The sequence below is a fragment of the Rhincodon typus genome, chromosome 29 (assembly GCF_021869965.1).
Source record: "Rhincodon typus isolate 14 chromosome 29, sRhiTyp1.1, whole genome shotgun sequence".
Lineage (NCBI taxonomy): Eukaryota > Metazoa > Chordata > Chondrichthyes > Orectolobiformes > Rhincodontidae > Rhincodon > Rhincodon typus.
This window is the reverse complement of record NC_063360.1, coordinates 13,062,721-13,089,873: the sequence shown is the minus strand read 5'-3', so window position 1 is coordinate 13,089,873 and position 27,153 is coordinate 13,062,721. Positions and strand designations below refer to the sequence as shown.

Below are 27,153 nucleotides of genomic sequence, written 5' to 3'. Positions count from 1 at the left end.
TGTCATCTTTTACCCTTGCTTTTAATCTAATTAAATGCAGTTGTGTTTATAAATTGATCAATTTGTGCCACTTGGCTGAGAAGTTAGAAAGTATGTTTTTAAATCAGGGAGGGGTAATGGGGTGGTACATGTGTTAAAAATGATTGAGATCAGAAGTCACACAATGCCAGGTTTTAGTCTATATGGACTATAACCTGTCATGTGACTTCTGACCTTATCCACCCTAGCCCAACACTGGCACCACCACATCAAAAATTATTGAATACTGCATTCACCACAAGTGCATCATTGCTTCAGTTAGCCCCAATCTTTGAGTTTGGAAATGAAGACAGGCTGACTGTCCAGCTTTTTCTTTTCCCATACCCCAAAACGCAAGGTACATGCTTGTAAACCTCACCAGTGTTCCTTCGTAAGTGATCATGGGGAAACTGTGTAAGAATATCAGGGATTACTTGCATTTTCCTTTATTGATGGTTAGCTCAGCAATTGTGGAGTTCAAAACTCCTGAATTTTTTTAAAGCAGTATTAATTTATTTTCTGTTTACATGCAGTTCATACCTCAAGACTATTTATCTCATGCCTGGACTCGTAAACTAATAATAATTGTTTTTCTTTACAGCCTGATTTGAGGGAGAAGAACTTTCAGGTTGACAAAGATGGCAGTCAAATTTTCAAGGGACATCGGTAAAGCACTGTTTAACTGTTAATCATTAGAACCCCAGTTTGCATATTAAACAAGTGTTGCATTTAAACATTGCTAAAAAGAAATATGAAGCTGGTGCTTCAACTTCATATCTGTACTATCAAGCAATTTTTGCAATTGGGTCATTTCCAGAGTCTAGAATTTTTATTTTGAAATAATAAAAATTGCAGGTAATTTCACATGAGACAACATGGAAAATCTGTCTGATTCAATTCTCCACCACATATCCCTCTATACTCACAAGCTAATAGGTTTAAGTTTAATCATTTTTTTCTGTTATGACCTGCTGGGCATCTCATCAGTGAATTTATTATTGATTTTGGTAAGTTACAACAAGTCCTTAGTTCTTTGTCAAGCTAAGGGTGCTGTGATATATTTTATACAGAATCAAATAAGTCCTCATTAATTTGAATAAATCAGAATTTGTTGGTTAAAAGTCTCAAGTCAGTTGCTTTATCTTTCCTCTTTCTTCAGCCTTGCAGAGGGGAAATGCTATTGGAATGTAAACACTTAAGAAAATTAATATCACTCCTTACTTACCTGTGGGATATATAAATAGTTAGAACGTACGGCAGTTGTATGAAGAACTGAGAAGAATGGAGCAAAAACGAACTCTTGTGTTCTACATGCGCTTCAACGCTATTTCTCTTCTCAAAGCGTGATTTCACTGACCTGATGTCCAGTACTAAAACTTGAACGATACAGATTTTTCTTGCACTAGGACAGCAAATGGAAATGTGCAAAGAGGAAAAGTTAGTTCCAGTATTGAATAGCAAGTATCACTTTCATTCTGATACGTCCTGATAACAATTCTGCATGTGTTTTTTTTAAAGAACGAAGAAGTACTACCCATTATGTCCACATTGTTGTGCTTTGAAGTGAGAATCAGAATCTGCAGACATTGTCTATTTTATACATCTAAAATCATTTTTCTATTGTTCCTTCACTAGCCTGTATTAAGCATGTCTTTTGACCAGTTAACTTTTTTTATTTTCAACTCTTGAGCTCTGCCAGAGGTATTAGAGAATGCCTTTGCTGCGTTGTAATATACAGAATGTTCTGGAACATATTTGTAATGCCATACATATAAAATGGTTTGGAATCTGCAACTAACCTGCGCCTCAGACCAATTGTTGCCAAACCCTGCAACGTCACCCTTTGTCCAGCTGAGGAGACATGCACATGTTGCGAAACTCTGAAAATGTTTTCCCTTATTCATTGTTAAGAGGCATGACAAGGTGTCTAGTTTTCCATCTCTACCCCATTAGTAGCCCTGTAATTTCTCTCTCTCTCTCTCTTCCGGTACTTTGCACTGATATGGTATTGGTGGCATTGGACTACCATTGGATTGTCCGTGTTTATGCTTAATAAAGTAATGCAGTGGCCTTCTGCACATTTGGCTGACCAGGAACTTTCCTGCTCTCACCACCTGCCATCAAACTGTTTGACCACATTAGGAACATATCTTCTTTGGCCACCAAGTCCCAAAGTTGGATTTGAATTTGCTGCTTCTGATCCAGAGGTGGGGACAATATCACTGGCCCTTACTTTACTATAATACTGACACTGACAATGAGCCTTCAGTATAATGATAATGTGTTTTGCACTTAACAAATTATTGTGGAGTTCAAGCCGTACTTACAATTTTTCATTGAAATCAAAGAATTTTTTTCATTTATGTAGCTTTCTATCACATCCTGTTACAGTGTGAGTTTGAAGTGCAACAAATTTGTCTATGTAGGCAAACACAATGCATTTTGCACACAGTAAGAAATGAGTGACCTTAACCTGTTTCTGGCTTTGATTGAGGAGGGTTGTTCACTTGACAATGAGCCAACTTGTTATTACTTTTTAATTGGTCATGTAACATCTGCCAGAAACATCTAAGAAGTCAGACTGGCCTTGTTCAATGTCTCATCTGAATGATAAAATCTCTGGTATTGCAATTATCAGTGCTACATTAGTATATCACTGTAGATTACTTTCAGGTTCTGAAATGGGTCTAACCCAAAACTTTCTGAATCATGGTTAGAATGCAAACAACTGAACCACACTGATTCTAGTCATGTTGATCTAAGAATAGAGTCAGAAGAGATGGGAGCAGGTTTAGATCATTTGGCTCCTCAAGCCTGACCTGCCATGGCCCATCTTATTGTGACATTAAGTTTATTTTCTTCATGTCTCCCCTCCCTCATATTCCTTAATTCCCTTGTCAGTCAAAGTCTGACTAACTCAGCTTCAAAAATACTCGATGATCCACCCTCCAATACTTGTTAGGGAAGAAAATTTCACGAACTAATGATCTTCAGAGAAGAAATGCCTTTAAATCCCCATCTTAAGTGGGAGACCACTTATTTTTGAAACTGGACTGCTAGATTTAGATTCCTCCATGAGATGAAAAAGTAACCTCTCATTCTTCTAAATGTCCATTGATTATAGCATTTGTTCAACCTTTCTTCATAAAACAACCCCTTCACCTGAGGAATCAAAACAAGAAAAATTATAAAACAACTGTTGAACTAATATTCATTATTATCTAAAATGAAATCACTTCATTAACCTTTTTTCCATAAAGTGCAATGCTGTAGTTTCACTGGATTCAGGGCGTCAGCATTACTAATCACCTGTCTGATAACTGACCTAAATACACAGAGATAGTAGGAACTGCAGATGCTGGAGAATCCGAGACAACAAGGTGCAGGGCTGGATGAACACAGCAGGCCAAGCAGCATCATAGGAGCAGGAAGGCTGACGTTTCGGGCCTAGATCCTTTTCTGATGAAGAGTCTAGGCCCGAAACGTCAGCCTTTCTGCTCCTATGATGCTGCTTGACCTAAATACACAGTCTCGTTATGTCTTAAGCATTTAAAGCGAACGTCTGGTGCAATGTTATGTTAATTACTCCTTATCTCCACTGCTGTGCAGTTGTCATACATAACACATTAATCCTGTTATACTTGCTATTAACTGATGCAGGTAAAGTATTGCAGACTTGCCAAGCCTCTGAGCCAGTGAGATGCAAGTATTTATTTTAGCCTGTCTCAATATAATCTCATTTTTGAAAAAATGATATTGAGTATAGGTTCAAGATGCTAATTGTGAATCAGACAAAATTGACTTTCTAAACATGGAGTGATTGAAACAAGATCCCAATTTCTACATCTTCAGTAACCTTGGTCTTCCGCTCACTTTAAAAGATCTTTCAATTGTTATTTTTTTTTCTGCCCCCTTCTCTTTTCATTTCTGTGTTCTGCATCCTTAAGTTTCTATGAACCTTTTTTTTTGTAGCCCTCTGCTTCCTGTTCCATTCCCCATCCCTTTGCACAACCCACTCAGTCAGAGATTTTCTGCTTGCTGTTTAGATTGGATACTGGCTTTGCTTATTTTTTTTTATCACCACTCAAATCAGTAAAATTAAAATTCATGTGCTTTCTAAACTTGCAGTCAGCAGTGCCATTTTTACGTTAGGGTAGTGTGTTGAAAATTTGGACCCATGTTTGTTCCTCACACTGTCCTCTTACCCACAAATCAACCTTTGTTATCAGCACTGAGTTTGTTGATTGTTCTTGCCTGAAGCAGAAGCAGGGAACTCACCGGATCTGAGAACCCAGTGAAGGGGGAGATTATCCAGGAGATTCACTTCTATTATCCGCATGTTCGCATGTGGGGAGAGTATTGGGCTCTACTGTGCTTCTCTTCATGGCACAATAACATCTCACTTGCAGTTTTTCTCTCTCTCATATTAAAATAGTCGTTTGGGTGACGGTGGTTAGTGCTGATGGAACCAATTCGCATAAAAATGAGACGTAAGAAACAGTGTTATGGTTGTAGGCGTCAGTATAGTGAGGGGATTTGGCAACTGTTCTTTGCAGCAAACAGCACGAGTCGAGATGGCTGTGTTGCTTTCCTGGTGCCAAGGTTCAGGGCTGCAGAGTAACTTGCAGTGGGAAATGAGAATCCAGTCATCCTGGTCCATGTAGGCAGAAATGACAGGCAGACCACAAGATATAGGAGCAGAAGTAAGCCATTCAGCCCAGTGAGTCTGTTGTGTCATTCAGTGACTTCTTGCCTTTTCCCTTTAACCCTTGATTTCTTTACTGGTTAAAAATCTGTCTATCTCAGCCTTGAATATACTTAATGATCCAATCTCAACAGCCATCTGCAATAAAGAATTTCACAGATTCACAACTGTCTGAGAGAAGAAATTCCTCTTCATCTTTGTCTTAAATGGTGACCCCTTCTTCTAAGATTATGCCTTCTGGTCCCAAACTCTCCTACAAGAAGAAACAACCTTTCCGTATTTACCCTAACAAGTCCCCTGAGAATCTTTTGCATGTTTTAATTAGTACACCTCTCATTCTTCTAAATTCCAAAGAGTATAGGCCCAATGTATACAGCATCTCCCAATAAGACAGACCGTCCATACATGGTGTCAGCCTAGTGAACCTCACTGGACTGCCTCAATGCCGGTAGATCTTTCCTGAGATAGGGAGCCCAGAATTCTTCACTATTTCGGCCTCGATAGCTTTAGCAAAACCTCCCTAGTACTCAGTTCTCGATATAAAGGTCAACAGATCAGTTACCTTCCCTGTTATCTGCTGAACTTGGATGCTAGCTTTTTGTGATTCATGGGCAAGGACTTCTGAATCCCTCTGTTCTGTAGCTTTCCGCAGTCTTCTCTGCTGTTCCTACCAAAATGCATAACCTCACTATCCCCACATTGTATTCCTTCGGCCAAGTTTTTGCCCATTCATTTAACTTGTCTGTATCTCTCTGTGGACTTTTTGTTTCATTCTCACCGTTTACCTTGCCACCTATTTTTGTCATCCCCAAAATTGTTTGAGGAGAATGAATGGACAATAGCAAAGACATTAATAAATAATGTAAATAATAGTAGTCCCCGTGGCACATTAGTTACAGATAATCATCCTGAAAATGCCCCCTTATCCCACCTCTGTCTTCTGTTAGTTAGCCATTCCTTTTATCCATGTTAGTATACTACCAGCAATACCATGGACCCTTCTTAAGTGTGGTATCTTATCAAAAACCTTCTGAAAATCCAAATATGTTACATCCACTGCCTTCCCTTTATCTATCCTGCTTGTTAGCAGCTCAAAGAATTCTAATCAATTTGTCAGGTATGATTTCCTTTTCATGAAGCTACGCTGACTCTGATTTGTGTTTCTAAATGATCTGCTTTATCCTTGACATCCTTTATAGTACTAAATTCTACCATGTTATGGCTATTGTTTCCTCAGGAATCTTGTTATTTTGGCATCATTTATTAAGTCTGCCTCATTACCCATCACCAGATCCAAAACAGCCCAGTCCCTAGTTGGATCCGCAACATATTATTTCAGGAAACTACTCTGAATACACTTTCTATACTCTTCCTAAAGCGTCCTCTGCCTATCTAACTATTCCAATCTGCACAGAGATTAAAGTCACTTAACTCTGCCTTTGTTACATGCCCTCTCCTGATTTATTTCTGTCTCACCGTTTAGCTTCTATAGAGGGTCTAAACCTACCAGTGTCGTCTTTTCCTTTTTTATTTCTTACTTCCATCCAAATAAAAGCATAAGAACTGGGAGCAGGAATGGACAATTCAGCCCCTTGAACCTGTTCTGCCATTTGAAATAATCATGGCTGATCTCATCTCTGCATCAGCTCTACTTTTCTGCCTGCTCTCCATTACCCTTCAACCCATTACTGATTAAAAGGCATTTGATAAGGAGGATCTGCATCTGGAGTACTGTGCCCAGTATTGGTCACATTATTTAAGGAGGAATGTAAATGAGTTGGATGCAGTTACTTTACTAGACCAATACCTGAAATGAGGCTTCGGGTGAACAGATTGTCCCATGCAGAAAGGTTTGACAAGCTAGCTTTGTATATGCTGGAGTTTAGAAGGATACGAGGTTACTTGATTGAAACATATAAAATTCCAAAGAGTATTTGCAGGATAGATGTGGGGAAGATGTTTCCTCTAATGGGAGAAGCTAGAGCTAGGCATTCCTGTTTAAAAATTAGGGGTCACCCATCTAAAGTAGAAATGCGACTTTTCTTCGAGGGTCATGAGTCTTTGGGACTTTCTTCCTGAAAAGATGTTGGAAGCAGAGTCCTTGAATATTTTTTAAGGCCAGGTAGATGTTAAGCGAGGAGATGGAAGTTATCAGGGGTAGGCAGGAATGCAGATTTGAAATGACAATCCGGTTAGCTGTGACCCTATTGAATGCCAGAACAGGCTCAAAGGACTGAATGGCCTACTTTTACTCATAATTCATATGTTTGTATCTAAGTATCAAGAGTAGGAGAAAGGGGGAAATAATTTGTGGCTTAAGAGAATGGAAAATTATTTATAGCTTCTAGTCCTCTGAATTGAACTTAACGGAAATGTTGTTTCTTAGAAATCAGGTGACTTGTCTGTCGGTCTCCATGGATGGAACTTTGCTAATTTCAGGATCGCATGATGAGACGGTGAGACTGTGGGACATTCAAAGCAAGCAGTGCCTGAGAACAATCAGTCATAAAGGTGAGGCTGTATTTATTAAATTGACATGCTTGAGCATAATTGAAAGTTTCCTATTGTTACAGCCAAGTCCAGAGAGGTGAATAAATCAATCTCCTTTCACTCCTGATGTTGGTATATCAAAGTTTGAATTTTTTAAAATTGTGCTTTCTCAATTCAGTATGTTTTTGACCATGTGTAAAGCAATGAAGAAACAAGCCAGGCAGATCTCATGAGTTAGCAGCTAAGGAGTTTGTTTTATTATTTTAAAAATTCACTCAGTTAAAAATCTCATTCGTGTCACTCTAATGCATGTTATTAGATAATAAAATCAATCCTGAATCCCATGGCATAAACACGCACTGGCAAGCAATCGAACAGAAGTAGTTACGGGGTGGGGTGAGATGAAATTTAACAGTTGAAATGCTTAAAAGAAAGTTAATTCTGAATTCTGATTTAATTTAGTTGTCTGGAAATGCAGTGGCATTGTGCCAATATGAGCTAGTTGCACTTCTGGTGACAGTCTCTTTGAAAGTACAATTTATCCTGTTCTAGAGTGAGTACTTTGACAACTGGAAATTCCTTTTATTTTTAAATTTTCTATCTTTGTGATTATTATTTGTATTACAACTTGTGACAGTAATAGGGTATTGTTGAACTAAGATATGTTTTGAATTAAGGTGAACCTCTTCATCTTGCACTCATCAAGGCATTCTCAAGACTATCAATGTAAAAGAGGACCAAAGTTATATACTGTACGTTAGTATTTTTGCAAATACCCTGATCAATGCAAGACACAAAGAAATTTTAACAATATGCCCTAGATTATCCAAATAGCACAGAACAGATTCAACCAATAATAATCTTCTTTAAGACTACCCACTTATCTACCAATGATTATTCCAGCCAGAGTTCTGAGTCTATCCCATTGGAAATTCATTCATCAGACTAAAACGGGAAGAAATCCACTCAGTGCAGGACCAGTCTTGCAAGCCAAGACATGCCCCTTATTGACGTTATTTGCTGCCATATTTCAGGAGTTAAATTGTTTAAAGGCTCCAAAGCTACTTTGATAGTGACCGAGGAAAGATAATTTTGAGAGATAATGATGGCGTAGGGTGACAGGTGGTAGGTGTGGGAATAGACTGCGAAGTGGCTGAAATGGGTAGTGTCAGGTCGGTGAGAGGCCAATGTACCAGGTAATTGAATGAAGCTTCAGAGTAGAATGCTTAGGGTAGTGTGAGTTAGCAGGAAATTCAGGGATTGTCTGACCTGACAGATGGGTGTCGGGTTCAGGCAGGGTGGGGGGGAGGAGTGGTGGTTTGATTTGTCAGATCAAGTATGCTCAGGGTCGGGGTTGTTGTCAGGAAGGAATCAGGTCCAGGATGAGGAGTTATAACTGGAATGGGGAAGAGAGGGTGGTAGTAGTGAATCAAGAAACAGAAGTTCAGTTTACCCAGGAGTTGGAGGAGGATTTTAATTCTCTTATCTTTATCCACGAAGCTATTAAGCTTAAGCGAGTCAGAATCCTCAGGATACTCGAATTTAAGGAGGTTTGACAGGGGTTCCAGATGCAGGAGATTTGTCCATTAAAACATTCAGTTTGCTAGACATTTTCCTCAGAATTAGCTGTGTTGGGAGTTCTGCATGGTCCCAACTCTCAACTCCAGTCTACGGTGTGTCTGGCCATTGTGTCTTTCCTCAGCAATACTCAGTTGTGGCTTGCCAAGAAAATCTGAAAAAAAACCTTTCAGGGAAAACTGCTGTTTGTTCCATTCTGCAGGCCTTCATAGTCTATCTACCTTATGTAACCAACAAACAAGCTTATAATTTTAGCTTTGCATTGAGGGAGAGTGGTTGGTTTTCTCCTGTAAAAGTGACACATTGGCACACAATGGAGGCAATCCATATGACGGTAGGAGCTTTGATTTCCAAATATCAAAATTTACAAGATGCCATAGAATTAGAAGGGGTGAACACCAGTTTTTGCAGAGATTTCAGTAGGGTTCCTTTTGTCTCTGACTACCCTTACAGACAAATTTGCAGTTCCAGTTATCTTAATGCAAATCAATTCCTTAGTAATGTTATTTAGGCATTCATTTTGTAATTCTCTGCAGAACTTAATCGAAGTATGGAATGCTCCCAATCATTCCTGCTTTCAATGTACATTTAATTTCATTAATCCCATGCTTAATTTCAGGTAATGATAGAAGAATGTGACAACATTAATCATTCACATATTAACCAGTTGCTGCATAATTCCAGATGACGTGTTACATTTTTAACTGGCACTCATCTGCAGAATAAATGACCAAATTGTGACAGGAGTTTGGATTGTGCTGCATTGCTACCTAATTTGTGGACTCTGTAGAGTTATTAGTGAAATAACTTGGAAGACTAATTAACACCTGAGATGCGTAAGCTTCAGTGACGCAACACTTGAGGTGGTGGGAAGGAATCTCAGTAATGGCTCTCAATCCTGCAACCCTGTGACCAACCAGAAGGCTGTCATGAGGCAATATTTCCCTAACTCAGAAGAAACTCGGTACCACGCAGTTTCAAATTCACCCCCTCACATTGTTGATTTCTTGAAAGAATATCGCACATGTTGCTCTGCTTTTTTAAGAAGGGCAGAAGAGGAAAACCAGGGAATTACAGACAAGTTAGCTTAACATCTGTTGCAGTCTATAATCAGTATTGAGATACCTGAATACCTTGAAAATTTTCAGTTAATAAGGGAGAACCAACATGGATTCATGAAAGGTAGGTCATGCCTGACAAATCCCAGTGAATTTTTTGAAGAGGTGACTAAGGTGGTGGACAGGGGAACGTCTATGGTTGTTGTTTATATGGACTTCCAGAAGGCATTTGATAAAATCCATGTAAGAGACTGTTTAGTAAAGTGGGGGTCCATGTAATTGAGGGCACATTACTGACATGGCTGGGAAATTGGTTGAGTGGCAGATTACAAAGTAAGTATAATGAATGGGTAGTTAAATTAGCAGGATGTAAACTAGTAGTTTCCCACAATGATCTGTGTTAGGGCCTCAATTATTTACATTATTTATTAACAACTTGGATAATGGCAAAGGAAGTCATATATCCAAATTTGCTGTTGACACAAAGTTGTAGACAGTATAGATGTTAGAAAAAATTACAAAGGGATACTGACAGACTAAGTGAACAGGCAAAAGTGGCAGATGGAGCTCAATGTAAGCAAGTGTAAGGTTATCCATTTTGGACCGAGAAAGGTTAGATCAGGGTACTTTCTAGCTGGTATGAAGTTAAATACATTTGATGTCCAAAGGGACTTGGGGTTCAGGTGCACAGATCCTTAAAATGTCATGAAGAGGTGTGGAAAATAATCAAGAAAGCTAATGGAATGCTGGTCTTTTTATCTAGAGGATGCAGACGTTTTATTGCGGTTATACAAAGCCCTACTTAGACCCCATTTGGAGTACTTGAGCAGATCTGGGCACTATACCTTAGGAAAGATACATTGGCCTTGGATGGACTAATGTCGGTTTACAAAAATGAGGGCCAGACCGTTCAGCAGAGATATTAGGAAGCACTCTACACACAAAGGGTGGTAGATATTTGTAACTCTCTTCCACAAATGACAGTGGATGCTGGATCAGTTGTTCATTTTAAATCTGACATAAATTTTTGTTAAACAAAAATATTAAGGAATATGGTTCAAAGGCAGATGTTTGGAGTTAAGCCAGAGATAAGCCATTCTCATTGAACACGCTTGAAGGTCTGAATGATCTATTCTTTGTTCCTACGTTCCTAGCTCAAAAATAAGCAACATTTAATTCTTAAGTTGCTAAACTCTACTGATGTTTGTTATATGGCAGTCCAACTTCCATTTTAGTTTGTCCCAAAGAAGAAAAATATATAGTCTCTTGTAGAGTTTTATAGACCTTTTTCCAATCCATTATTTGTGAAAGACAAATTGACCCATTGGTGAAATACAGTTTTGACATTAAGTTGCACAATGGAAATTGTGAACTGACATTCCCTTCAGGGCTAGTGAGAGGATAAACAGTTTGCCATCCTGATTAGAATCCGATGACTCTTTCTAAAATGTGCTTCCATATAAATATTATTTCAGGACGGGGCTGGACCTGCCTAGTTATTTACAGTTAGTAGCTGACCAGTACCAGTTTGACTCTCAGATAAAGAAAGGGAATTGAAGAAGGGACTGGATGATAGCTAAAGAGCTCAGAGTTCATAGCCTAGCACATTGAGCACCTTCAGGAGAGTATGGAAATTAATGAAAAAGAATTATAAAACCCTTCACTGCTATTTTTCCTAACTCCTGTGTGGCTCCCAAGGGTATAGTTTTATACAGACTGCTCTACTGCATTTTGAATACAATATTTTTTTCTTAAGAGATGAGACATATAATTTGACTTTGACAAAATGACTAGCTTCCAGGTGACAGTTCTTTTCTTATCACGGATAGTTTCATTGAATTCAGAACTGAGAAAATGAAATGTAATTTCAGCGATAACAATAGAAAGAGTAATGTAATTTGAGGATTGCGTTAAATTAATCAGTAATCTGATGGCTGAATGATTAAATGCATCCCTTCAGAGGCTTTGTTTTCTGGGGATGATTTTCTTCAACTATCTGATATGTAACAAAGCTTATAAGGGTTGAATATTGTATTTTATAGCTGCTTGCTGATCAGAGGATTTGAGTCTGGTCAGTTCAACCTTACAGGGCAATAATGATTTATCACTAATTACTAAATGGGTAATTTTGTTTCACTTAATTTTTATGCCCTCTGTTAAACAGGTTCACTTATACATTGGGAATAAGATGTTTTTCCGAATTTACTTTGGGCCCTGAAAGCCATGCACCTCAATTGTTCAGTTTGTGGTTGGTCTGTGTTTGACCCTTTGTTAATTTCATACGTCCATGTGATGTGTAAAGCTAAATGTGCAGGTATGATGATATGTCAGATTCCATGGAAAAAGCAAAAAACAAAACCTGACAAATATGTAATAATTTGTCAGATAAAGCAGCAAAATGTAGATGCCTTCTTGTTCCTAATTGGATATTGTTGTAGAGAAAGCCCAGGCACAGATAGGATTATGCTACTTAATAGCATGTGGTTAAATGAGTTAAACAAGAGGCAGAGGATGGGAGAGGGGAAAATAGGAGTTTGAGATTGGTTGGAAGGATGGGGAGGTAATGTACTTTTTCTTATTGGGCAGAAAGAGAAGCTCAGCAGCTTTGATCTTAACTATTTTCTAAATTTCCTCTAATTGGTCTTTTACAGATCTTGTATTTCCTGACCCTCATGTTCGTCTTATTATTTGAGATTTCAACATTTCCATTTTGTTTTTCTGATGTGGATCAAATACCCTGTGAAAACAAATTCCTTTGTGATTGCCTGTGATTAAACAAACTCAGTATGAAATTGTGCCAGTCAGATCAGGAAACTCTGATACTTCCAAGGTCACTGCCAATTTAGCCGATTGAGAAAGACTGAGGTGCTACAGTTCCTTAGCCATCCCTAGTTTAGTGAAATGTGACAAAGGAGAAAAAAATTCTGTAATCACTTGCGCTTCTGGTCACTAAAACATGACATTAGCTGAAAGTGACTGCGTGTCAACTGTGTAAGCAAGTTGGTTCCAAGCTTAACAACAATGTTCTACACAAATAAATAGCCTAAATACTCTCTGTGTAGGGTCACAATGAATCAGCGATTTGTTAAAGTGATCAGTACCTGACAAGCACCCATGAAACAAATTGCATTCACAGTTGGAAATTCAGCAAGGCAAAGAAAAAATGCTGCATAGAGTCCACCTTCAGAATTGCGACTATTGGTCTACAGTTCTGTCAGAGCAGATTTTAATAAAGCACTGAAGACTTCTGCAAAGAAAATAATTTCTATATTTTTTCATATTTGGATTTCTGAAATTCACTGACCTTATTGATCATTTTATTCTAGCTCCTCACCATCACTGCTAACTTGATGGCGTCACAGAGTTTTTATGGTGCAGAAGGAAGCCGTTCAGCCCATTATGTCTGGGGTGACTTTCTGAGCATTTTAATTTAATGCCAATCTCCTTTCCTTTCTGTGTAACCCTGTATCTATTTAACTAATCATTCAATGCTCCCTTCAGTGCCTCAATTAAGCCTGCCTCCATAAAATTTCCAGGCAGTGCATTCCATCCCCTAACTACTCACCGTGTGAAAATGTTTTGTCTCACTTTGCATTTGTTGCTTTTGCAAAGCTCTTTAAAGTTGCCCTCTGGTTTTCAGTTCATTCACAGGTGAGAATAATTCTTCCCTACTGTCCAGATCCATCCTGATTTCGAAAACTTGTATCAAATCTCTACCTAGCATTCTCCTCACCAAGAAAAACAGTCCCAACTTCTCCAACTGTTTCTCATGACTGAGTGTTTCATCCTTGGAACCATTCTTTTAAATCTCTTCTGTACTTTTTCCAATGTGTTCACAACTTCCTTATAGTGCCCAGAATTGTACACGGTCCTGCAACTGAGGTCAAACCAGTGTCATATTTAAGTTCATCATCTCCCCTGCTCTTGTACTCTAAGCCACTACTTATGAAGCCTAGAATACTGTGTGCTTTATTAATAGCTGTCTCTACCTGTTCTACTACGTACATGTATGCTCAGGTGTCCTTGCTCCTACGCACCATTCAGAATATAACAAAACAGCCCCACCATGTCTGTGCCGATCATGATGTCATTCTAAACTAATCCCATCTGTCTGCACATGGTCGATATCTCTCTATTCCTTGCCTGTTCATGTGTGCGACTTAAACATCGACATTGTATCTGCTTCTACAGTCTCCTCTGACACAACATTCTATGCACCTGCCACCCTTTGTGTAAAAAAACTTGCCTCATACAGACCAGAACTCCACTCAATACTTCTTCAAATGTGGCCTGAATAAAAATTTATACAGCTGCAATATGACTTGTCAACTTTTATACTCAGTGCCCCGAATGATGAAGGCAAGCATACTGTATGACTCCTTTACCACCATATTCACTTGTGTTACCACTTTCAGGGAGCTATGGACTTGCATTTCCTGTTGCTTTTGACCTCCCAAAATGCATCACCTTAAACGTGTCTGGTTTAAACTCTATCTGACATTTCTTCATTCAACTTTACAATTGACCTATATCCTGCTGTATGCTTTGACAATTTTGCTAACAATTCACAATTCCACCAATTTTCGTATCATCTGCAAACTTACTCATCAGACCCACCTACGTTTTTACCCGAGTAATTTATATTTATTGCAAACAACAGAGGTCCCAGCACTGATTCTTGTGGAACGCCACTAGTCACAGATCTCCAGTCAGAAAAACATTCCTTTGCAACTAGCCACTTTCATCTATGACCAAGCTAATTTTGTATCCAATTTACCAACTCACCGTGTATCCCATTTGACTTCATCTTCTGGACCAGCCTACCACATGGGAACTTGTCAAACGCTTTAGTGAAGACCATGTAGACGACATCCAGTGTCCTACCTTCATCAATTATCTTCATCAGATTTGTGAGACAGGACCTCCTGAACAGACAGCTATGCTGACTATCCCTAATAAGTTCCTTCTTTTCCAGATGGAAGTAAATCCTGTACCTAAGAATCTTATGGGGAGCTGGAGGAAGATAACAATTTCCTGACCACTGATGTAAGACTCACTGGCTTAAAATTTCCTAGATTTTCCCTGTTGCCCTGCTTAAACAAAGAAACAACATTGGCTATTCTGCAGTCTTCTGGGACCTTGCCTGTAACTAAAGAGGATACCAAGATCTCTGTCAAGGCCCTAGCAATCTCCTACCTTGCGTCCGTTAATACCCTAGGATAGATCCCATCAGGCCCTGGGGTCTTATCTACTTTTAATATTTTTCAAGAGACCCAACACTTGCTCCTCCTCAAAAGCAACATGCCCTAGAATATCAAGAAACTATTCCCTAATCTCACCATTGCATTGGTATTCAACAAGGAGTAGGATATGGACAAAGTACTCTTTAAGGACCTCACCCACTTTCTCTGTCTCAACATATACATTTCCTCCTTAGTCCTTGAGTGGACCTACCCTTTCCCTAGCTACCCTCTCGCTCCTAATATACTTCTAAAATACGTTGAGATTCTCTTTAATTCTACTTGCCAAGGACATTTCATAGCCTCCTCTAGCCTTCTTAACTTCTTGATTAAGTAGTTTCCTGCTTCCTTTATTTTCCTCAAGGGCTTTGTCAGACTTAAGTTTTTTCTAAATGTTACATATGCTTCCTTTTTGTTTTTGACTAAACTTTCAATATCTCATCATCCTGGATTCCTGAATCCTACCACCCATATCTTTCATCCTCACAGGAACATGCTGGTCCTGAACTTTGGTCAACTGGCCTTTAAATGATGCTTCCATGTCAAATGTGAATTGATACTCAAATAGCCACCCCAATCTAATTTTTCCAGTGCCTGCCTTATGCTGTTCTAATTAGCTTTCCCCCAGTTTAGCACTTTTACCTGAGAAACAGTATTATCCATATTTATCTTAAAACTTTGAGTGTTCTTAGTGTCTTATGGGGCGTTGGAGGAAGATAACATATTCTTAGTGGTTTGTTTTTAAGAATAATAACAAATATAGTTTGGGGTGAGTTGCAGGTAGGTGCCATATTCTACCTTCTTTCTTAGTGCCACTTCCCGGTCAAGGTCATTGGTCACATGGACCAGTTTTTCCTGTTGTTGAAGAAAATTGTAATTGATCCTTTTTACATTGTTGCAAACCCTCAGAAGTCCTTTTCAAAATTTCTTAAAAAGCAACTGTAGATGGCCCAGACATTTTAAGGAAGTTACACTTATTTCCTTAATGTACTGCTTCCTGAAGGTTGTCATTTAACTGAGGCTAAATTAAGTAGAACGGGCAAATATTCTCTAAAGTGTGGACAAATAATCAGTGATCTAATTGAAAAGTACAAGATGTTGTGGGAGGAACTGAGCAGATAGGCAGAGTTGGAGTCTTTACCCACGCCTTCACACCCCAGGCCCTGCATGATATAAAGTCATAGAGATATACAGCATGGAAACATTGGCTGCTTTTAGCACAGCTAATCCATTTTTACCCACTTATGGTTCCCGTCATCAGCTTGTCTTTCTTTCTGACATACTATCATCCATCTTTTTGTCGGCCGAACTGTCAGTTGGTCTCTCTCTGGGCTCCATCTCTGCCTATCTGCTCACTCCTTCCTTCCCCTGCAACTCCGCTTCTCTCACCCCCTCCCCACCCTCTTCAGTGTGTATACTACCTTTTCATAGCTACTGTAAGTTCTGAAGAGAGTTTCGTGGACTCAGGGGAGGTGATGGCCTAGTGATATTATTGCTGGACTGTTAATCCAGAGACCCAGACAACGTTCTGGGGACCTGGGTTTGAATCCCGCCATGGTAGATGGTGGAATTTGAATTCAATAAATATCTGGAATTAAGAATCTGATGATGACTGTGAATCCATTGTCGATTGTCGGAAAAACCCATCTGGTTCACTAATGTTCTTTAGGGAAGGAAACTGCCATCCTTACCTGGCGTGGCCTACATGTGACTCCAGGCCCACAGCAATGTGGTTGACTCTTAACTGCTGTCTGGGCAATTAGGGATGGGCAATAAATGCTGGTGTAGCCAGTGACACCCACATCCCGTGAATGAATAAAGGAAAACAACATGTGCAATTGCTAGAAATTGTTGGATTTACAACAATAGCTGTTTGCATTGTTAGCTTCACCGTTACTTTTTCAACAAAATTCAGATCAGTCTTCCCACAAGTCCTATGCTGGACAGCAAAGTAGTTTTGTTTTTGTATGTAGACTATCCACCTACACTTGGATGAACAGCTCAACGATAAAAACTACAAAGTACTAACCAAAGCTCTAAGTTCATATACCTTGCCTATTATACACCTTGCGTATTATGCTAATATCGTACTGTTAGCAAATTCAACTTGAAATGATTAGTTTTCAAACTTCATGTAAGTTAACTTTATCAGTGGCATTGTTTCATTTTAAAGTCTGGAGTTAAGTCTTCTCAAGTTTTCCAACGAAGTGTAATGAATTGGACTGGAAAAATTTCCCTTATTTAATTGAAGCTGTTGAATTTCTGCTTCAATTCATTTTGGAAAAAACCTTCATAAACTGCTCAAAGCAGGAATCTCTCGGAAGACCATTTTATTTATCTCATTTTGACAAAATAAACTAATGTTCCTGTTTGAAAATATTATGTTTTCATAGAAGCTTTCATAGAATCCTACAGTGTGGAAACGGGCCATTCGGCCCAACAAGTCCACACCGGCCCTCCGAAGAGAAACCCTCCCAGACCCATCCCACTTCCCTATCAAAACTTTCCTGTTTAACCTATGATTGTTTATTATCTTTGCATTCTTATAAAACCAAATCCCAATCATCAAGTCTCTGGAGAGTAATTATTTTCGTTGTAGAATTCTCAAATGCTAGTAGATGCAGAAGGTTCTGACATTTTTCCACAGAACAGCTCTGATCCATGCGTAGATCCCATCATTAATTTCCATTACCGTTCACTCCATGTTAACAGTAAAAACAAGTTCATTTCAGCAACTGCAGTGCACCCCAATCACACAAGCTCACCTTGTACTGTTTCATTAATCTCTCCATTTATGACCTACCTACAAAACAATAGCTTTAAGAAGCACTGTTATTGTAGTTGGAAATAAAATGACACCAAATTGCTATATCACTTTCATAACATGGATTGCAAATTGTAAAATGTTAACCCTGTTTAATTATTGTTTATTATCTTTGCATACCTATAAAACCAAATCCCAATTCTCAGGTGACTGACCATGCAGAACATGAACTCCATAGTGACACATTTTGGTTAAGATTAGGACATTTTTATTTTTCTGTTCAATTTGACTCTTATAGAGGTTTATTAAAAATTCATTCATGGCACGTGAGCATCACTGGCTAGGCTGGCATCTATAGCTCATCCCAAATTGCCCTTGAGAAGGTGGTGGTGAGCTGTTTTATCTGCAGCGTTACTTTTACAATTTTCTTTTCACTGTTGTGTCCTTATTTAACTGGGATTGTAGAGATAATTTTTCTACCCCTTTTTTTGAGTTTTAAAACTTAATAACAGAAATGAATCTGGCACCAGCTTCAAAACACACATTTAATAAGTGGTAAACGAACAAAACCAAAGAACTACAGATGCTGGAAATCTGAACCAAAACAGAAATTGCTGGGAAAACTCAGGAGACCAGGCAGCATCTGTGGAGAGAAAGCACAGTTAATGTTTTGAGTTCAGTGACTCTTCTTCAGAACAAGCAGTTTTTGCTGGAGCGTAGTTTCCCAGATGTACTCATCTTTTTTCCAGTTTCCCCAGTACAAAGGTACTGAAGTTGATTCAGAGAGCGCTGCACTGAGACCAGCCTGGTGTTAGTGGTTATGGGAAGGCGATGGCCTAGTGATATTATTGTTGGACTGTAAATCCAGAGACCCAGGTGTCCTGGGGACCTAGGTTCGAATCCCACCATGGTAGATGATGGAATTTGAGTTCAATAAAAATCTGGAATTATGATTCTAATGATGACCATGAGGCATTGCTGATTGTTGGAAGAACCCATCTGGTTCGCTAATGTCTTTTGGGGAGGGAAACTGACATCCTTACCTGGTGTGACCTCAGACTCTCAGACCTCTGGGTTATAAGGGATGGGCAATAAGTGCTGGCCTAGTCAGCAATGCCCACACCTCATGAATGAATAAGTTTTAAAATAAACCAATTCAACACACCGTGGCAACGTACCCTTCAGTTTATAACACGGTTTCAGTTTTCACAAAGGACACATTCTAATAGATTGCCATGAAATCCAGTTTGTCTTTTTCACACCAAATGTAGGATTGATGAATTTATTTGAAAAATAATTGATTTGAACATGTTACTGGAAATGGATCAGATAATCAAAACTGACACTTCAGTGCAATACCATAGGAGCATTGCATTATTAGAATTGCAGTCATTTGGATTGGATGTTAAATCTAGGCTGTAACATGCTTTCATTTAACAGATTCTATGATCTCATGATCCTATTTATAGATTTCCGTTATTTTGTCCTAATGCTAACAAAATATTAGAGTAACTTGGCATCTCCATTGTTGAGGGACAGTGTGGTAAAGATGATTGGGAAGCCTTTAAAAGCCTGCAGAGGAAACCTAAAAAAGTAATAAAAGGGAGAAGATGAACTATGAGGGTAAGCTAGCTTGTCGTACAATAGAAGATTGGAAGAGTTTTTTTTTAAAAGATGTATGAAAAGGAAGACAGAGGCAAGAGTGAACATTGGACTGCTAGAGAAGGAGTAACACGGAACAAAGAAATGACAGAGGAACTGAATAGGTACTTTGCATCAGCTTTCACAGTGAAAGACACCAGCAGCACACCAGAACTTCAAAAGAGTCAGGGGACAGAGGTGAGTGTAGTGGCTATCATTAAGGAGATGGTGCTGTGGAAGCTGAAAAGTCTGAAAGTGAATAAATCATCAGATTGGACTATACCCCAGGGTTCTGAAGGAGACAGCTGAGGAGATTGTGGAAACATTGGTGATTTTTCAGGAATCACTAGAGTCAGGGAGGGCCCCAGAGACCTAGAAAATGGCTAACGTAATACACCTGTTTAGGAAGGTAAGTAAGTGGGAGAAGAGCAATTTAGGCAGGTTAGCCTGACTTCTGTTGTTGGTAAGATTTTAGAGACCATTATTAAGAATGAGATTCCAGAGTACTTGGAAGTGCTTAGTAAAATAGGGATGAGTCTGCATGGGTTCACCAAGAGGAGGTTACACCTGACAATTCTGTCCGAATCTTTGAGGAGGTAACGAGCAAGTTAGACAAAGGAGAATCTGTGGATGTGATCTACTTGGAATTCCAGAAGACCTTTGACAAGGAACCGCACAGAAGGCTGCTCAATAAGATAAGAGCCCATGTGGCAAAGTGCTGGCATAGATAGGTGATTGGTTGACTGTCAAAAAGCAGAAAGTGGGGTTAAAGGGGTCTTTTTCAGGATGGCAGCTGGTGACTAGTGGAGTTCCTTGGGCGCCTGTGTTGGGAGTACAACTACTGACATTGTACGTTAATGACAAAAGAACTGAAGGCATTGTTGCTAAGTTTGCAGCAAATGCAAAGATGAGTGGAGGGGCAGGTAGTGTTGAGAAAGTGGGGAGACTGCAGAAGGATTTAGGCTAGGAGAGTAGGTAAAGAAGTGGAAGATGTAATACAATGTGGGAAAGTGTGAGGTTATGTTCTTTGAGAGGAAGAATACAGAAGTAGCCTATTTTCTAAATGGGAAGAGCTTCGGAAAACTGAAGCACAAAAGGACTTGGGAGTCCTAGTTCAGGGTTCTCTAGGTTAACATGCAAGTTCAGTTGGCAATTAGGAAGGCAAAGACATTGTTAACATTCATTTTGAGAGGGCTGGAATTCAAGAGCAGAAATATACTGAGGCTGTATAAGGCTGTGATCAGACTACATTTGGAATATTAAAGAAGTTTGGGCCCCATATCTAAGGAAGAATGTGCTGGCCTTGGAACTGGATCAGAGGAAATTCACAGGAACGATCCTGGGGATGGAAGTCTTGTCATACGAGGAGCGGTTGAATACTCTGGGTCTATACCTGATGGAGAGATCCTATTGAAATTCATGAAATACTGAGATGTCTGGATAGAGTGGATGTGGAGAAGATATTTCCAAGAGTAAGAGAGTCTAGGACCAGAGGGTGGTGAATTTGTGGAACATTTTGCCACAGAAGGCTGTGGAATCCAAGTCATTGAGTGTCTTTACGACACAGAGTCATATAGCAGAAAGGTCTTGATTGGTAAGGGGATCAACCATTACAGGGAAAAGTCAGGAGAATGGGATTGAGAAACATATCAGCCGTGATCAAGTGACAGAGCAGACTCAGTAGGCTGAATGGCCTCAGTATGCTTCTATGTCTTATGACCTTGCAAATTGGTTACTATATTTGCCTTCAAGACAAATGTGACTACACCTCAAAAATAATTAATTGGCTTCAAAACATATAAGTCTGTCCTTCTTTGCTTGTTTCTTTTCTGTATAATCTATAGAACATATCCTCCAACCAATCACCATCATAGGTGTATCGTTATATTTTACTTTTGCTCAAATGGTTGGAAGGTGGGTAGCCTATCCTATGGCAATAATTCTCTAGGGTTATTAATTTATATTATTAGATTCCTAAAGTCACAACAACATTAATAACGGATAAGAGCATCAGATGTAGGGCTAGAAGTAAGTCATTCAGCCCATCTGTGATCCGTAATTCAATAAGATCATGGCTAATGTGATTATCCCCAACACGATTTTCCTACCTTTTCCCCATAATGCTATAGTACTTCACTGATTTAAAAATCTACCTCAGTTTTGAATTTTCTTAACAGCTCTGTCTTGACAGCACTCGACAGCAACTTCCACAGATGCACTACGCTCTGAGAGAAGAAATTCCTCCTCACTTGTCTTAACTGGGTAAACCATTACTCTGAGGTAATGCCCGCTGGTCCCAGCCTCTTCTAGAAGGAAAATAACCTGGCTGTCTGCCATCTACAGCTAAAAATCTCATGTCCTTCAATAAAGTCTCCTTTCATTCTTCTAAACTCCAATATTAACATGCCTAACCTGTTCAACCTCTCCTCATAAGAAAATCTCTCAATGTCTGGGATCACTAGTGAACCTTCTCTGGGCTGCCACCAATGCCAATATATCATTCCGTGGATAAGTGTTCTGAAACAGTTCTCAGTATTCTAGGTGTGGTCTGATTAGTGCCTTGTTTAGACTCAGCAAGACTTCACTATTTTTATACTGCATTCCCTTTGAAATGATGGCCAACAGTCCATTTGTCTTCCCTCTTACCCGCTAAATGTGGATACTAGCATCAGTTTGATTAATGGAAGTGGGCCCCCAAATACCTCTGTGCTGCAGCTTTTTGCAGTCGCTCTCCATTTATATCATAATCACTCCTAAATTCTTCTTACCAAATTGCATAACCTCATGTTTTGCTACATCATATTCTATCTGCCAAGTTTTTCTTGATTCACATAAACATGTCTAAATTCTTCTATAGACCCTTTGTGCCACTTGCCTTTGTGCTAGTGTCATCCGCAAAGTGGTCTATAGTACATTCATTTTCCTCATCCAAGTCATTAGTATATATTGTAAATAATCATGGCACAGGACTGATCCCTATGGCACTCCTGCAGTTGCATTTTGCCATCCTGAAAACATGACCTTTTTCTCAACTCTTCTATTAGATAGCCATTCCTGTATCTATGCTAATGTTCTATCCCCAACACCATGGGCTCTGAATTTAAGTAGCTTAATGTGCAGTATCTTATCAAATGTCCTTTGTAATTTCAAATCTATTACATTTACTGATTCCCGTTTATTATTCTGCTTGTTACCTCCACAAACAAATTCTAATAAACTTTTTAGGTATGATTTCCCCTTTATGAAGTCCTTGCTGACTCTGTTTGGTTATATTTTGTATTTCTAAATGCTGTGCTATCGCATCTTTTATAAAACTCTAATAGTTTCCTCATGACAGAAGCTAAATGACCTATAGTTACCTGTTTGGTTTTTTCTTTTATTAGACCCAGCCTGAAAAAATCTATTAAATTCCGCTGATTTCTGAACTCTATCAGAATATCAATCGCTAATTAGAAAATACTTTGCAACTGTTTAAATGAGAAGGAAACCAAAACAAAAGTCTGTCTTAGAGTGGTAGCTGCAGATCTGGAATGTCTTACATTCCATCCTTCAGGTTTTTCACTAAAACCTAGAGAGAGCCAAATTGAAAATGCTGACTGTGGTGGTCTAATGTTTTAATTAAAATCTGTTCAACACTTTATGTTGCTTCTGTTCTGAAGCATCAGTTCATCCATCAATGTCTGAGTCTTTTGTTCTTTTAACATTCTATATCAATCTTTACTGACCTTGGAAGCTTCATTCCTGGGTGGGTGGCTTCTCTGGCCTATTTCTGTATTCACTTTGAAGTATGGCTTTCATTTTAATGTGTTCCTTCTTGTTCATAAAAGGCAAATCTGTCTCTAGATGTGATTGATTCGTCCCATCATGAAAACTGAAAAACACAACACTGAAGTGGAGTTTCGTAGTCAACTGGCTGCATCAAAGATCCATTTATTTCAATAGATTAAATTCAAAGAGGACAGTCAGTATCGGAACGCCAAGCCAAAGTTTTCAGCATTTTCTGTTTTTATGCATAATTCTGGCCTTTTTGGATATCCATTTATCCCTTCTCTTATTCAATAGTTGTACCACTTCTACAATGTTTCTCCACCTGTATCTTTTGCCTATGCTATTGCACATGCAGTACCAATCTGTAGATGCTGTTGCACGTGAGGTATATACTTGGAGCAGTTATCCATCCAAATTGATGCGAATACTCATTTTGTATCGGTAACTTTGAAAGGATTAATTAGATTTGTATTCTTCTTGGAAAAGCTGAGCTGCCAAATATTTACACTGTTTGGTCTAGCTGTGCTTGAATTGCATTCGCACTGTTGTCTTAATTAACCTGTTAAGCTTATCTGACAGCGTTGACAGCAGTTTTTTGTTATTTTCTTTTACTCATCATCAAATGTGGGCTTCGCTGTCTAAGCCAACATTTATTACCCATCGCAGTTTGCACTTGAAAAGGTGATGATGCGCTGTCTTCTCGAACTGCAGCAATCCGTTTGGGGTAGGTACACCTCAACCTGTTAGGGAAAGAGTTTCAGGATTATGTCCCAGCGATTGTAGAGGAATACTGATATATTTTCAAGTCAAGATGGTGAGTGAATTGGAGGGGAACTTACAGATGGTGGTGTTTCCATGTATATGCTGCCCTTGTTCCTTTAGATAGTAGTGGTCATGAGTTTGGAAAGTGCTGTCCAAGGAGCCTTAGAAAATTTCTGCAGTGCATCTTGTAGATATTACATGTTGCTGCTACTATGCATTGATAAGAAGAGAGTGAATGTTTGTGGATGTGACACCAATCAAGTGGGCTGCTTTGTCCTGGATGGTGTCAATCTTCTAAAGTGTTGTTGGAGCATCACTAATCCAGGCAAGTGGAGAGAATTCCAACGCAGCCCTGACTTGTCCTTGTGGATGGGTACCAGTTGGGAGGTGTTACTCATTGCAGGATTCCTAACTTCTCACCTGCTCTTGTAGTACAATAGTCACAAGGCTGGAGATAGCAAGAAATGCAGATGCTGGAGTCAGAGATGACACAGTATGGAGCTGGAGGATCACAGCAGGCCAGGCAGCATCAGAAGAGCAGGAAAGTTGACGTTTTGGGTCAGAACCCTTCTTCAGAAGTCATATGGCTAGTCCAGTTTAGTTTCTGGTCAAGGGTAACCCCCAGGCTGCTGTAATGGAGCATTTAGTGAAAGTAATACTATTTGAATGTTAGGAGATGATGATTAGGTTCTGCCTTGTTGGAGATGGTCATAGCCTCGTACTTGTATGGCACAAATTTTATTTGCCACTTGTCACTGCAAGCATGGATATCGTCCAGGTCCTGCAGCATTTGAACAGACAGTTTCAGTATCTGAGACTTGCTGCATTTGCCCATGGACAGTTTCACATCATTTTCAGCCATTTTCCTTTGTGCTAGGTAGTGACTCCAATCAAAAAAGCATTTTCTCCAGATTCCCATTGATCCCAGTTTTGCTAGGGCTCTTCTAAATTGCACACAATCTGCTGCAGCCACGATGTCAAGTACAGTCATTGTCACCTCCCTCTAGAATTTAGATCTTTTCTCCTTATTTAGACTGAGGCTATAATGAGGTAAGGAGCTGAATGGCTCTGCAGAATCCAAACTAAGCGTCTATGAGTGGGTTACTGAGAACTGACAGAGGGTAACTGGACTCAAAATATTAACTGTTTTTCTTTCCAGATCTTTTGGGTTTCTCCAGCACTTTTTGTTTCATTTTTATGTCTACCTTGTGCTGCACCTGGCATGGCCTCCAACACTCTTTATTGAACCAGGGTTGTTCCCCTGGCTTGATGGTCATGGAATAGGTGATAAAGTAGGCCATGAGTTTGCAGATTGTGTTGGAATACAATTCTGATGCTGCTCATGGCCCACAGTCCCTCTTGAGTGCCAGATCTGTTGAAATCTAACTCATTTAGCATGGAAACTCCTACACTTGTCAAGAGGTACAAACAATGCTGCCCATTGCAGAGAAGTGTCTCCTCTTACAGAGTAAGTAGCAAACTAGCCAACCTAAAATCATCCTCATTCAGCTTTGAGAATTAGCCTCGTTAAATATAAATAAATGTGTTTAGGTTGGCATTGTTTTTCTATTTGATGCAGTCTATATAGACTTTGATAAGGTCACATATGATTCACTGGTTGCGAAAGAGAAAGCTGCAGTATTCCAAGGAAAAGTGGCAAATTGGAACCAGGATTGGCTCGGAGGCAAGGAGAAAAGCTGTAATGGGCTTTTTTGTGACTGAAAAGCTATTTTCAGTAGTGTTTTGTAGAGCTTAGTACTAAGTCTTTTGCTTTCTCTAGTATATATCAATAATTTAGACTTGAATGTCGGGCTGCGATCAAGAAGTTAGCAGCCAATTCAAAAATTTCTGACTGCTTCATAATTGGAAATTTATAGACTGCATGATGATAATGTTCGGCTAGTCATGTCGACAAAACAGTGACAAATGAAGTTCAATCTTGAAGTATGGCACAGTGCATTTGGAGATGGATAGCAAGGTAAACATTACTTAGAAGAGTAGAGGAACAGATGGCTCTCGAGGTGTACCTCTGCAGGGTACGAAGGTCTGAGAGATGCGTGCCCTGTTAATGAAGATATGGGTTATAAGAGCTGGAGAGTTTTATTGAATGACATAAAACACTGTTTAGGTCACAGCTGGAGTACTGCATGCTGTTCTAGTCACCAACTTTAGGAAAGATGTAATTGCAGTAAAAAGAATATATAATACAGGGGATTTGTAAGAATGTAATTTTAGTTACAAGGAAAAGTTGGATAGGCTGGAATTCTTTCCTTTGGAGCAGACGAGGGTACGGGACATACCTAATTGAAATGTATAAAAATTGAGTAGTTTGGATAGAATGAATATGATGGTCCTATTCCTCTTGTTTGAGAGGTTTATAATGGAAGTCGTAGATTTCAGGTAGGTGGTTTAGAGGAAATTGAAGAGTTTTTTTTCCACCTAGAGAGTGGTGGGTATCTGGAACCAACATAGATCAGCGATCACTGGATAGCAGTTCAGAGGGATGAGTCTTGCTAATTTGCACTCCAGTTTTTCTTTTCCCCTCTATCACTTGTGCACCCAAGCTAAATTCAGGAGTTCACCATATGGAGAATTGCAAGAGTGATTTTGATTCTTGTCATGATACATGAGGTCAAATATGTTTGCATTTTTACGTAGGAACTTAAACTTAACACGAACAAACGTTTAGAATTTACTGGCTTCAATTCTGAGAATTTGTCCCATAAGAAATGTCTGGTGTATTCTTAAGTGCCTCATCAATTCACTGCTGGGAGCAAGGAACAGAAATAGTTTATTTGTTATACTACATAATGTAGTGGGATTATTTATTCTGAAACGAGATTGCATTTTCTTGTAATGCATTTGGTGTCAGACATTCTATCGTTCTGACAAGATGCGGAGAGGTGCTAGTAAGCCCAAGCATTCTGAGCAAATTGCACATCATTGTCACAAAATAGGGAAGGCAACAAATTCACAGAATGGCACAGTCTACTTGAAGATTGCAAAGAGTGTTTGAGCAAGGATTTGTATATTGACTTTGTAGGCTTTGACTTCAAGACAGTCAGTTTTGTATTCATATGAGTAGTTTAATACATAACAAATTTATTCCTGCTATTACGCTTTACTGTC

The 27,153-nt window shown here is 39.2% G+C and overlaps 1 protein-coding gene across 1 annotated transcript in view; it reads left to right on the top strand.

Annotated features, from left to right (window-relative positions):
- The window catches only part of wdr18 (WD repeat domain 18), a 165,524-nt gene that overhangs the window by 99,688 nt on the left and 38,683 nt on the right, over positions 1–27,153 (top strand). The window contains exons 6-7 of the mRNA XM_020534000.2: positions 620–684; positions 7,110–7,234. Coding sequence (XP_020389589.1) covers positions 620–684; positions 7,110–7,234 — 190 coding nt within the window. The remainder of the gene's footprint in view (positions 1–619; positions 685–7,109; positions 7,235–27,153) is intronic.